The sequence below is a fragment of the Acinonyx jubatus genome, chromosome B3 (genome assembly GCF_027475565.1).
Source record: "Acinonyx jubatus isolate Ajub_Pintada_27869175 chromosome B3, VMU_Ajub_asm_v1.0, whole genome shotgun sequence".
Taxonomy (NCBI): domain Eukaryota; kingdom Metazoa; phylum Chordata; class Mammalia; order Carnivora; family Felidae; genus Acinonyx; species Acinonyx jubatus.
In genome coordinates, this window is record NC_069386.1 from 141698460 (window position 1) to 141712120 (window position 13661).

At 58.9% G+C, this 13661-nt stretch overlaps 1 protein-coding gene across 5 annotated transcripts in view; it reads left to right on the plus strand.

Moving 5' to 3' along the window:
- The window catches only part of TECPR2 (tectonin beta-propeller repeat containing 2), a 107930-nt gene extending 94269 nt beyond the window's left edge, over nt 1-13661 (plus strand). For all 5 annotated transcript variants that reach the window (XM_053224957.1, XM_053224960.1, XM_053224959.1 and 2 more), the window contains 3 exons: nt 10804-10945; nt 11355-11504; nt 11830-13661. In XM_053224957.1, coding sequence (XP_053080932.1) covers nt 10804-10945; nt 11355-11504; nt 11830-11981 — 444 coding nt within the window. In that variant the 3' untranslated portion in view covers nt 11982-13661. The remainder of the gene's footprint in view (nt 1-10803; nt 10946-11354; nt 11505-11829) is intronic.

A 13661-nucleotide genomic window follows, 5' to 3' on the forward strand; every position in this document is an offset into this window, starting at 1 on the left:
GGTGCGTGTGGCATGGTGCTGCGCAATTGCGGTTCGCGTTTCCCTAATGACTAACGCCGGTCATCTTTTCGTGTTCTCGTGGGCCATTTGTGTTTCTTTAGAGAAACGTTGTTCAAGTCCTTTGCCTGTTGAATGGGGTTGTTTGTGTTCTTGTTGTTGGTTGAAGAGCTCTTTATTTATTCTGGACACTAGACCCTTAACAGACATGGGACTTGCAAATATTTCTCCCATCGTGTGGGCTGTCTTTTCACTTTCTTAATGGTGTCCTTTGGTAGACAAAAGTTCTTAATTTTAATGAGGTCCATTTTGTCTTTTCTCTTTTTGTTGCTTGTGCCTTTGGTGTCATCTCTAAGATGGTGACATCTCTTTGGTGTCATCTTTGTTGCCACGTTTAGCTCTTACATTTATTTCTGAGCCCCTTGAAGATCATTTTGTATGTGACGTGAGGTCAGGGTCCGGCCTCCTCCTTTTGAATGTGTTCAGTCCGGTTGTGCCGGCACCATTTGTTGAAAGGGCTGTGCTCTCGTTGAATGATGTTGGCAGTCTTGGCGAAAATCACTTGACTGCGTGGACTGTTTTCTGAACTCCCAGTTCTGCTCCACTGACGCGTGTATATGCCCGTCCTTCGTCCAGTACCACACTTTGAATACTGTGGCTTCATCATAGTTTTGAAATTAGAGAGTGTGAGTCTTCCAAAATTATCTTTTTCAAGATGATTTTAACTGTTCGGGATCCCTCACAATTCTGTATGAATTTAAGGATCAGCTTTTCCATTCCTGCCGAAATAACAGCTGAGATTTTGACAGAGATCGCAGTAAAATCTGCAGACCACTTTGGGTAGTGTAGTCTTGCCTTCTTCTTGACAGAGTGCAGAGCATTGTAGAAGGTAACCCACAGATACCCTGAACAGAATTACCTGGGGTGCTGGTTTAAAAGGTCATTTCTGGGGCGCCTGGGTGGCTCAGTCGGTTGAGCGTCCGACTTAGGCTCAGGTCATGATCTCACGGTTCATGAGTCCGAGCCCCACATTGGGCTCTGTGCTGACAGCTCAGAGCCTGGAGCCTGCTTCTGATTCTGTGTCTCCCTCTCTCTCTGCCCCTCCCCCACTCAAGCTCTGTCTCTCTCTGTCTCTCTCTGTCTCTCAAAAATGAATAAACATTTAAAAAACATTTTTTTTTTTAAGGTCATTTCTGAGCCCTAGACCCAAGGTCTCATGCGGAAAGGCTGGCCCCAAACCCAGGAACATGACGTTTGTTTATTTGTTCGTTCATTCATTTGTCCGTTCATTCATTTATTCATTCATTTTATTAAGTTTTAGTTTTAATTCCAGTATAGTTAACATACAACGTTATACTGGTTTCACGTGTACAATATTGTGATTCAGCACCCTTCCATGCGTCACCCAGGGCTCGTCACAGGTGCCCTCCTTCACCCCCATCCCGTTTCACCCGTCCCCCCACCTCCCCTCTGGTAACCATCAGTGTGTTCTCTGTAGTTGAGAGTCTGTTTCTTGGTTTGCCTCTCTTTTTTTTCCCCCTTTACTCATTTGTTTTGCTTCTTAAATTCCACACACGAGTGAGATCATATGTCTTTCTCTGACTGACTTATTTTGCTTAGCATAATACTCTCCAGCTCCATCCATGTCGTTGCAAATGGCAAGATTTCATTCTTTTTTATGGCTGAGTAGTAAGGAATGTGCCATTTAATAAGCCCCACACACAAATCCTGGAGACTGTAAGGTTTAAGAACCACGAGGCCTGGCCTTCCTCACCTTCCTTCTGGAGGACTTGGGTTCAGCAGAAACAAGTTTCCTGGTTTCAAAATGGCCTGTGCCGGTTCCTGTTCACCCCCATCCTGGCATTTTGGTCCTGCTCTCCCACGGGGAGGAGGGTTGTTGGGGCTCGTTCCGGTTGCCTTTTGTGAAACCGCATGTCTCGGGCCGTATTCAGGAGCTCTCAGAGTGGTGGCAGAGGGCAGGCGACATCTGTGGAACCCTCTGCCGCCCGTGTCACCCTAGGCAGGCGCCTGTCTTTTCCGTCCTGCCCCCACCTTCGCCCTTCTCACGAAGAGGCCAGGATGCTGTGCCCTCCTTGGAGTCCTCCGTGCAGCTGGGAAAACTTTTGTAGGTGCGTCTTATTTCTTACCATCTGCCCGCAGGCACATCTTCTGCCTTCTCTCTCCGAACACCTTCAGTCTGCGAGCCCCGCGTGCCAGCAGACCTCCCTGCAATTTGTGAGACCGGCCCTGTGTGGTGCCGCCCCGTCTTTCCGACTCCAGCCGCCTGGTCCAGTGTCGCCCCCTCGCCCCTTCCTTCCCTGTGCTCTCACTCCGCCGGGCACGCTCTCCCCTGCCCTCCTGGCCTCGCCTGACCACATCGTATGTTCTCAGAACCCCTCACGGTTGCAGTCTTATGTGTTTTTGTGGGACTGTTTGGTTACTGATGTGTCTCTCACCAGACTTTAATATCCTGGAGCCAAGAAAATTAATCCCTAGCACCAAGCACAGTGCCTGGCACGTGGTAGGTATGTCCGGGCGAATCTCTGCTGGAGGCTGCGTGGAGGCTGGGTGGTGAGTGGGCTGGTGATTGGCACGAGTGTGGTGGAGACATGAGGGCTAGGTGGGTGTGTGATGATAGGTGGACGATGGGTTAGATGGATGGGTAGGGGGCTGAGTGCCTGGCCGGCAGCCTGGCCGGTGCTGATTAGTGAGTTTCCAGAACCTCCTTTCTGTCCACTTCCACAGACATTCTTCTGTTCGTCCTTCAGGAAAAAAAGGTGTACCTTGTCAGGGCCAGGGCCCCAGTGTCGTAGAGGATGGTGGGGGCCCGTGCGGCTGGGGGGGATGGGGGCCTGACGGTTCTTCCACACGGTCCCCTCCCTCCCTGTGACCAGGCCCGTGCTAAAGGAAGAGGTCCTCCACTGAGGAGACTCTAGGATTGGACTGGGCCCACGCCCTGAGCCCTCCCCCTCCTCCAGTGACCCCAGGACATCACTTGGTCTTCCTCATCCCCTCTCCCTTCCCCTCCTGGAGGCTCAGCAGCCCTCTCCCCTGCCCTCTGCTTCCTCCTGTGCCTTCCAGGCCCTCTGTCACAGGCTTAGTCCTCTTCTCACTTCGTACCCCTTTGCAGTCTGGTTCTAGGGCCCCAGGCCACTCCCGGTCCCCCGCCAGGTCTCTGGGGACTGCTAATGACCTCACTCTGTATTCCTCCTGATCCCTGAGTCATGCTTAATACCAGTGCCCAGCCCTTCCTGCTGACCACTTCTTTACCATCCTGGCAGTTACAGAAGTTTCCCTGGAGCCCTCATCCCCACTCCCACCCCCACCCGGACTGGGCACCAGAAGGACTCAGTTACAGATGCTCCTGAGAGCACCTCAGTGATGTTCAGCCTTGGTTTTCAAGAAGCATCTCCCCCCCGCCCCAACCGCCCCAGGTGACGGCTGTTGGAGTCACAGCGGTGGCGGCCCTGGGGAAAGGCATCTTATATTGTGAACTGAGCCAAAAGCAGAACACAAAATAACATAAGCCAGATTTTTGTTTAAAATAAAGAGCTAGGGGCGCCTGGGTGGCTCAGTCGGTTGAGCGTCCAACTTCAGCTTAGGTCATGATCTCGTGGTTTGTGAGTTCCAGCCCCACTTCGGGCTCCGTGCTTGACAGAGAGCCTGGAACCTGGAGCCTGCTTTGGATTCTGTGTCTCCCGCTCCCCTGCTCATGCTCTGTCTCTGTCTCTCAATAATAAATAAACGTTAAAACTTTTTTTAAATAGAGAGCTTTACATGGGGAAAAAAGCTAAAAATATATCAAAGTATTAACAATTAAGTGTCCTCAATCGCTTTTTACAAGTCCTTTTTACTTGTTTTCCGCCTCTCTCTAAGGAGCCTGTGGGAGGGTATGGCCTAGTGGTTGGGAGTTTGTTTTGTTCACTGGGTGGTGGCAGGGGCCCTGAGCAATGCCCGCTCTGTCCGAAAGCCTCCCGTGTGCTCGGTTTTGTCCATTCACGGGCGCGGGCTCACTTAGTCCCGGATTTTGCGGTGCCGACCGGAAGGTGCTGTGAGTCCCTCTCACGGCGACGCAGCCAGTGAACCCGAGGGCCCAGGCTCAGCCAGAAGCCTCGAGAGGAAGGCCCAAGAGGCACGCACTCCAGCCACCCGGGTGTGGGCGCCCCGCTTTCATCAGTGCTTTTCAAAGAAATGAACAGTATAAGTCTCAAAGACGAAAAGCACAGCATAGGGAGTATAGTCGACAATGTTGTAATCGTGCTGTTTGGTGACAGATGGTGACTGTACTTGGCGTCGGGAGCACTGGGGGGTGTATGGAGTTGTTGAATCAGTATGCTGTGCACCTGAAACTAATGTGACATTGTCAGTATGTTAATTATACTTCAATTTAAAAAGATTGAAACAGTCAGCAAACGAACAAACCTGGGGCACCTGGGTGGCTCAGGTGGTTAAGCAACTTCAGCTCAGGTCATGATCTCGCGGTTCTTGAATTCCAGCCCCGCATCGGGCTGTGTGCTGACGGCTCAGAGCCTGGAGCCTGCTTTGGATTCTGTGTCTCCTTCTCTCTGCCCCTCCCCCGCTCATTCTCTCTCTCTCTCTCTCTCTCTCTCTCTCTCTCTCTCTCTCTCTCTCTCTCTCTCTCCCCCCCCCCCAAAATAAATATTTAAAAATTTAAAAAAAAAAAAGAATAAACCCAAAGGTAACAATTACTTAAAAAAAAAACAAAACTGAGCTCATAAAGTAAATCCGGCAAAGGTCCAGGGAGCCTGCTGAAGTGGGTGACGAGGCGAGACACCGTGGGCCAGCCGCAGGGGAGCGGGCTACGGCTCGTTGGGCGGGAAGACATGGGAGCCCCAGCTCCCGGGACCCTGCACTGGTTCCCACTGGGAACTACCTGTCCGAAACCATCTCCCCCAGAGAGAGTGAAGTCATTTTCTTTCGTCCCAGGGATGTGCGCTGGCTGTGGCACTAGCACGCGTCCTGCTTGTCCTGCTTGTCCGTGCGGCCCTCGCAGGCGCTCGCACTCAGCGGCCCACGGGCCGTCCCCCCATCCCGCCAGCGTCTCAAGCCTTTGCTTTCCTCTCTGGGAAAGGGCCGTCGGCTTCTTTCACTCGAGGCCTCTCCCTGTCTTCTGTCTCTGACTCAGCAGCCGCATGTGTTCATGTTTATGTTTATCAACGCACGGTGGCCCCGCTCCTGCTCTGACGGGGTCCAGATAAGCGGAGCGGCCCCATCCCGGCATGACACGGCCCGTCCTCCAGCAGACTCTGTGGCCTGTGCCTTCCAGGCCTGCTCTGAGGCCCCCACCACCGTCCCTGGGCCTGGCCATCTCTCACCCGGGTTCCAGGTCAGCCAGGGTCACCTCATGTTACTCCCGTTTTCCGAACTTTCTAGTGGCTTCTCACCTCACTCAGCACAAAGTCTACTTCCTCCCTCAGCCCGTGGCCCTGACGCCCTCTGACCTCTTCCTGCTCCGTCCCTGGACTCCAGCCACCTCACCTCCTGCTCCCCTCCAGGCTCTGCGTTTGCTGGGCCTGCCTGGCCTGCATTTCCGGGGTGACCAGCTCAGGGAACCTTCCTGGTCACCCACCCCTCACGCCCCAGGGCTCTCCTCGCCACCCCCTCTGTTACTGCATTGGTGAGTTATCCCTTGCCCAGCCCTCCTAGTAAAATGGAAGCTCCTGGGGCCAGGGGTGTGTAATTTGTCTGCACTTGAGGTTTCCCCAGTGCCTAACACAGGGCCCAGTGCACTGAAGGTGCTGTTTTTGGAACAAATGACTGTGTGGCCCCAGATGGAGGTGTGCAGGAGACAGCTGATCCGAGACCTCAGGCAGCATGAGCATCCGGCGGGGGTGGCGGGGTGTTCCGTGGGACCCAGTGTGGGAAATGCTGCAGGATGGTTGACTTCACAGGGTATGTGCATAGGGATGGGTTGCCCTTCCTCTTTCAATGTGCAGTTCCCAGCATCCGTGTGTGCTTTATTCTGCCCACTTACGCTCCTCTGCCCTTGAGAACTGGCCTACATCCCTCCCTCTCCCCATGGCCTCCCTGGGCTGCCCTGTGGAAAGGCCTCCAGCTTCGGGGGGTGGGGGAGGGCCCGCTGGGGAGTGCCATTACCTTTTTCACATGCAGCTTCCGAGCCACCCGCTCCATGGGAGGTTCAAGTCCCGTGTGGGGTCTGCAGAGCAGGGAGGGTGGTGACTGGGTAGACACTCAGACTCGTGTTCTGCTTCCAGATCTGGGTGTGGTTACCCGGCTGTGCTCAGATTATGAAAGCCCATCGAGCTACACACTTAGGATTTGTGTGCTTTTTTGGGTGCGCGTGGTCCTTCGATAAAAAGTTGTCCCTTTATTGGATGAGAGCAAGCCAAGAGCTTGGCTCGGATGGCGTTTCAGCGCAGGCAGGGAGCAGCGCACACCTTCAGGCAGGTGGACGTCACCAGGCCGGGCTGTGAGGCTCAGGGTTTGCCGGGTGAAGAAGGGTGTGCGGAGGGAGAGTGGGCGGGGAGGGGGTGATGACGGGGCGCAGAGGGGTGCGGACTCAGGCTGAGCCTGGGCCACGAGGGGAACCCCCAGTGCATTCTGTGGGAGAAATGCAGGAAGGCGGGTGGGCCTTCTGGGGAGGACCCCAGAAGGATGGACAGGGTGGGTGCAGGCGGAGAGGGAGAGCTGTCGACGGCCAGGCCCTGGAGCAGGGGGAGCTGAGGGCCCCCCAAAGACGTGTGAGAGGTCGCAGAGCCCGAGTCGGAGGGAGAGACGATGCAAAGCCTGGCCTTCGCATGGCCTTTCTCCTTGTCCTCGCCCTCCTGCCTCTTTCCCGGGGGCCTCTCCAGCCACCCTCTCTTGTTCTTTCCCCGTCGTGACACCCCGCTTCTTTCTTCCCTGTTCCCTGGCCCATCACAGCCTTCTCTGTCTTCCGTTCTGCTTGTCCACAGACACCACCCCAAAAGTTAGGGGCTTTTAACAGTCGTTTATTATTGTTACGCCTCAGAAGCAGGCGGTCTGCGGGGACGGCTCCTCTGGGCTCCCCCAGGGCTGGGCCTGGGGGGCCCGTGCTCGCGTCCGCCTCTGTGCGGCCTCTGCATAGCCCGCTTCTCACGCCGCAGGGCCCTTGTGGGAAGAGCCACTAGGTGGTCACTGCTCCCGGACCCCAGGTTCAGACCTGCCATCAAGTTGCTTCTGCCATGTCTTATTGGTTAAAGAAGTCACAGGCCAGATTCCAGGAGAGGGGACAGACCCTGTGTCTCAGTGGGGCCACGACTCGGGACGTGGGTGGGACTGTGTGCGGTGCCTCTACCAGTGCTATGAGGACACAGTCCTGTTCCCTCCGCTTGGCCCCTGCCTCTCCCTCCCCTCCCTGGAGTGCCTTCGTTCTCCATGGAATGGGGGCGAGATGGGGCTTGGCCTAGAGCAACACTTCCCAAAGGGAAGCCCAGATCATGGGATGGAAATAGATGTTGTAGGTAAAAGGGGGTTTCATGGCAAAACCAATGTGGATCCAACCACGCTGAGCAGACAGGTGTCTGTGCTGCCCGGGGGGTGGGGGTAACCTGGTATAAATGCCCAAGCACACTGGACTCTCGTACACACAGCACTTGCAGAGCCCGGAGCAGGGCAGGCCTGGGCACGCTCTGTGGCATTGTGTGTGGTCCCAGGGGTCCAGCCCCAGCTCACAGCCCCGCCAGCCCCTCCCGGCTTTCCAGTGGGCACGGGAAATGGGCGGGGGGTCCCTCAGCTCACCTGTGCATCTCGGGCTTGGCGTTTGGAGGTGACTCGGGGTTTTACGTACCTCTCGTATTTATGCTGGTGACTGTTGTCTGGGGTTGTGCCTGCCCAGTGACATCTCGGCCACCTGGCCTGCTGCAGGGACCGGTTTGGTTAGCACAGTCACTAAAAGCTTGTAAATTGCACAAACCACCCTCCCCACCCCCCCCACACACTCCCCCCCCCCCCCCTCCGCCTCACATGCTGGTCCCTTGCCCCTCAGCTTCTGTGTGACCTTCAGGCTACCTCCTTACCTGGCCATCCCAGTCACGGGGCCACCTCCCCCATCACAGTGCTCCTTTTACTTCTTCTTTTTTTTTTTTTAAGAGGGAAAGTTAAAAAAAATTTTTTTTTAATGTTTATTTTTGAGAGAGAGAGACAGAGCGCAAGCTGGGGAGGGGCAGACAGAGAAGGAAACAGAATCTGAAACCGACTCTGGGCTCCGAGCTGTCAGCACAGAGCCCGACGCGGGGCTCAAACTCATGAACCATGAGATCAGACCTGAGCTGATGTCACATGCTTAACTGGCTGAGCCACCCAGGCACCTCTGTGCCTTCTACTTCTTGATAGCACCTGTCCTTATCTGAAACTAGCCTCCAGAGCCTTTTATGTTTCCTGCCTGATTCCCTTCCCCTGCACAGTCAGCCCAGTCTGCCCTGCTACCCGAGATTCCCCAGGCCCGTGTCCTCAGGCCTGACGAGCTGAGCCAGGGTTCCCTTGCATGCGGCCGAAGAGGGAGCCCTTTGCTAATAGGCGTCTTACGACTAATACCCATTCTCCCTGGAACGCTCCCAGTGGACAGATGGCCCCTGGTGCAAGGCTGGAGCGTGTGGTTTTTCGTGCGCCTTTGGGCTCCATGTGAGAGAGTCTGGAGTGGCCAGAGTCGGGTCCCAACTGAGGGGAGGTGGGAGGTTCCCCGTCTCTCGAAGCGCGCCCACAGCAGCTACAGGACCTCCAATTCTCCAAGCCCTGGGTGTTCTCCCGGGGGCCCAGCAGCAGGCAGGGCAGGTGCCGGGGCTCCCGGTGGTGGGTGGCTCTCTAGAGAGTGGCTGCTGTGCCCCCCTCTTTGCCGTCCTCCGCGTGTCCCTGGCCTCCCAGGAGCTGAGCCACTGGGGACCTGGTGCCCCTGCGTCTTGGGGCGGTGTTTCATCCATTCCTTAATCCAGGGGTTAGGAAGTTCCTGCCCAGAGCTGCGGGAGCCGAGAAGTACGGCAGGGTGGTGAGTCATGGCAGAGGCCCGGAGCCCCCCGACCACCTCGATGGGGCAAGGGGAACAAGGCGAGCCCCCTCTGCCCACATGCCCCGAGGGCGCCTGCCGGCTGGATTGGCAGCTATGTGATGTCAGCGTGACAGCGGGAAGCCCACCGTGTGGGTGAGGCTTGGGCGTGAGGCATAGTGGGGTCACCACAGCCAGGAGGGGGGAAGCACAAAGCAGAAGACGCTGTGAGTGTCCCCTGGATCAGTGATTCGGTTCCAGTCGAGGCTGACCAGGAAGGCAGGCTTAAGACCAAGGGAGAGAGCAGGGACCACCAAGAGGTCCAGGAAAATGGGCAGTGTCGGGTCGGTAGGGGGACAACAGCCAGACCCTAGGGTTTGGTCCTCACCAGTGATCAGAGGCTGGGACCCTACAGACAGCTGTGTCCTCACAGGCAGAGAGGCATCTAGCTGAGGGGTGGGCAGCCCCGGGACGAACCAGAGCAGATCAGTGGGTGGCAAACAGGACGCTGAGGGGGCTTACTCTTGTCCCATGAAAAGTGGACAATGGACCAGGCGATGTGGCATATGGACACAGGTTGACCGAGGGGTAGGGCAGGCCAGCATCGTGTCCACTCGGATGAGAAACCAGCTAGGCCAGGAACGTCACTGCCTGAGGGGACACATCAGAGGACAGCTGGCGCCAAGAGGAGCCCTCCTGTCACTCGTCAGGACCCAGGGCTGCGCCTGGACCAGGCCAGGTGGGTGGCTCTGGATGGGCCCTTAGCAGGCATGGGGCTTACAGAAGAGACAGCAGGGATTAAATGATGGCCTGTTCTCAGCTGACACTGGTCATGAGGCCACCGAGGGCCGGGCCTGTGCCGGCTCTCGACCCAGTGTCTAGTGTGACCTTAAGAGAGCCTGACGAGAAGGGTCTCATCTTCCCACGTCAGAGCGGCAGGGATGAGGGGACAGGGTCACTGGCCTTGCCTGCCAGTCCCCATTTCCTGGGACGCTCACAGCAGCTGTGTCACCGTCAGCCTCGCCCTCCTCGTGTCCCGTCCGGACAAAAAGCAGAGCAGAAGCAAGGGCTCAGAGGGAGTGGGGAGACCTCGCCCCTCCCCAGGTCACCCACCCCTGGATGGAGCTCCTGGGGCCCATCCTGGGGCCTCCTCCCCACACACCTCTGTCGTGCCCACGGGAGCAATGGCGTATTTTGGTGTTCTTGTTTCTATAATTTTTTTAATTAAACTTTTTACCTTGAAAAATCTTCAGGCCAAGAGAAGCCCTGCAGGCGTATTTCAGTAAAGTCCCATAGACCCTTCAGTCCAGATTCAGCCACCGTGAGCACTTTGCCACGGTCGCCTCACCTCTGAGCACGAAGCTGTGCGCGTGTGCCCGAGCGCGCGTCCTTGGAGGGCCCTCGCAGGCCCGGATCCTTCAGCACGCGTTTCCCCAGAGCTGGCCTTCCTTCCCCCGCGTCACCTGCTGTCGGACAGGGATGTGGACGGGGGCGACACGGTGCTCTTCTGTTGCCACCGTCCCAGCCCAGGTCCCCGTGTGCGCTGCCTGCCGCCCTTCCTTCTCCTGCCTCTCTGTCCCTCGGGACCTGCTGTGCTGACCAGCTGGGGCTCCTGGTCGGGTGGGTGGTCCCTCGGCGTGGGTTCGCCTGCCGTGGCGGGGCTGGCGTCTCTCCCCGTGAGGCCCCGTGCTCGGAGGCAGGACGGGGTCCGCTCGGCTTGCCCCGCACCTCCTGCACCGTGTCAGGCTCCAAACCTCCTGGCCCGGCTCCAAAAATAACACGTCCCGCCGCCTCCTTCCCTGAGGAAAGCCCCTTCCTGCCTGCAGCCTGCTGGGGTCACGCTGGTGAGCCTGCACTCCAGCCCCAACGACCAGATGCTGTGGGCACTCGACAGCAGGTGGAACGTCCACGTCCGGGCGGGGATCACCGAAGAGATGCCGGTGGGGACCGACTGGGAGCACGTGCCAGGTAGAGACGAGGCAGGGGGGTCCCGGCTGTCCCCTCACACGGGCCCCTGGTCCGTCCGGCAGGCTGTCCCCCACGCAGCAACTCTGTCTCCTCTCCGCTGCTGTGCTGAGGCAGGTGACCGGCGAGCCACTAGCGGAACATTCCTTGTTTGAGGGACCCAGCCAGCCCCCCTCACCGCGGCGTCCTCTCCGGGAGGATCGTTTCCGCCCGGCCTGGACCCTTCTGTCCTGTGGCCCCGGGCTCCCAGCAGCTTCGCGGGCTCAGCCGGTGGGGCTGCTCTCCCTCGGCAGGCGCCGGGCACGGTCACCGCGGGGCCGTCCGGTGGGGGGAGGGAGCAGCCCCATGGGAGGGGGCGGTCTGTCCTGTCACAGCAGGGATGCGGACAGATGGACACGCTGTTGGCCTGCAGGGCTGCAAGCCTGCCAGCTGGCCCTGAGCACCAGGACCGTGTGGGCCCGCTGCCCCAACGGCGATCTCGCCCGGCGGTACGGCGTCACCGACAAAAACCCTGCCGGAGACTACTGGAAGAAGATTCCCGGAAACGTGACGTGTTTCACAGGCAGGTGCCAGGGCTCCGCGGGGCTCGGGGCTGCGCGGCTCTCCCTGGGTCCGAGGCTCCCGCGGGCAGTGTCAGCAGGGGCTCCACCAGAGGCTGCCCCCGCCGGGCTCGCTCTCCAGAGAGCCGGGGGTCACACCAGAGGGAGGGCGCCTGGCACCTGGCTGGCCGGAGTCTCCCAGGAGGAGCACAGGGTGCTGGGCCGCCCGCTTTCGAGCTGAGGAAACCGAGGCACGGGTCGGGATGGCGGAGCGGCCCCTTCTCCGCGTGTGTCCCCCACCCGGGCCCGCTGACCGACGAGCGTGTGGCCGGCTCTCGTCCCCTGCAGTGACCTCGTCAGACGAGCTGTGGGCAGTGGGCCCCCCAGGCTACCTCCTCCAGCGGCTGACCAAGACCTTCAGCCACTCTCACGGCGCCCACGGCGGCCACGCCCCCACCCCCCACCCCGAGGACCTGGAGGACGAGTGGGAGGTCATCTGAAGGAGCGGGGGCAGGGCCGCTCAGGAGGGAGGAAGCCCGCACGCGCAGCGGACGCGGTGCGGTGGTGGCGCTCGCTCTCGGCCGCGCCTCACCAGCTCTCGGCCAGCCAGGTGGGGCCGGGTCGGACGGCCCACGCTTGCTCTCGTCCGTGTTTGTTTCCGTCTTGTTCCAGAACCCACGGCCTCAGCCGAGCGGCCCGGAGCCGTGGCCAGAGCGGCAGCGCCTCTGAGCTCTTGCTCTGTCCTCCGGCCCCTCCGGGCCCAGTGCGGGGACGGCCGCGTGGGTAACCCCCGGCGAAACGGAGCCGGAGGTCGGCACTCTCTGACCGCGGGGGGGGGGGGGGGGAGGGGGGGTGGCCTGGCGACCGCTTCGTTGCCACCACGGGGACGCGGGCTCCGGCACACGCTCCGCGCCGGACGCCCCGCTTGGGGAACCGGGGCCGCGTCTGAGAGGCGGGGTGCTGGGCTGTGCCCGGATGCGGCACGCGCACACGCACGCACGCACACGCCGCCCACGCCCTCCCGGCCGCCTCCTGGAGAACACGCTTCAGCCCAAACAGTAAAGGCCGGTGGACAAGACGGGGTGGGAGAGGTGCGCGTGTTTCCAAGGCAGCGGAGGCCCAGGTAGGGGCGGCCGGACGTGGGGGAGCCCAGCCACGTTAGTAACCGAGAAACGTCTCTAGACTAGTATTTAACTAATGCTGCTGGCGGGTATCGTAAGGACCAGAAGCATCCTCACGGGATGAGTCTACTAATTATTGCCTTTTTCGTTCGTTGTATTACAAACCTGCATAAGATACCTCATTTGAGATCAACTCTGACAAATTTAGAGGAGAAACGTCTTTTCTGAAACCACTGGAAGGGCCCTTCGTTCCTTTGCGTGGTTTGCCTGAGCCCGCGCTGTCCCCAGCTGCAGCGTCACAGAGAGCGGGCGTCCCCCCTCTGCGTGTCCTCAACGCGCAGGGCCGTCACGGGACCCGCCGGCTGGCCCCGAGAGGCGGGCATCGGGTTGATCACCCCGGAAGGTTCAAACTGGGCCCACCGTGGCCGCGCCGGCCGTCGGCCGTCGGTCCGTGGGCTCCGCCTACAGGGCCCCCCTCTGCTCGCCGGGCCGCTGGGCCACGGGGCTTGGGGCCGGCCGCGCGCCCCGCCCCCAGCCCCACCCCCACCCCCTCCCAGACCCAGCTCGGGAGCGGGCCTCCAGCCTCGCTGCTGTTTTTAGCTTGCCTTTGGCCCAGGGCCCAGTTACTCGATGCCTGTTTTCTACTAAGCAAGTGTGTCCGGGAGCCCCAGGCCACAGGTGAAGAGCGATAAAATACGTTCCCTGACAGGACCAGCCAGCCGCGAAGATGGAGGCGTTCCAGGTCTAAACGAGGACAGGATGCTGAAATCCCAGATCCCACTTCGCTTTTATAGAACCCTTATTTTAAACCGAAAGGTTGGGGGACGGCAGAGGCCGGCCCAGGCTGGCTGCGGCTCCTGTGTGTGTCTGTTGTGCCTTGTCCGGCTCCTCTCAGATGGCAGAGCTCTCCTAAGCCCACGGGACTTTAGTGCAATTAAACCCGAGTCTAGTTTGATACTTTGAAACTACTTTTAGCTTCAGTGCTTTGTACGGTTTTCCTTTCCGGTTTAAATTTTAGTTGTGCTTTGAGACAGTGCAATAAATTAGATTTTTTCCAAA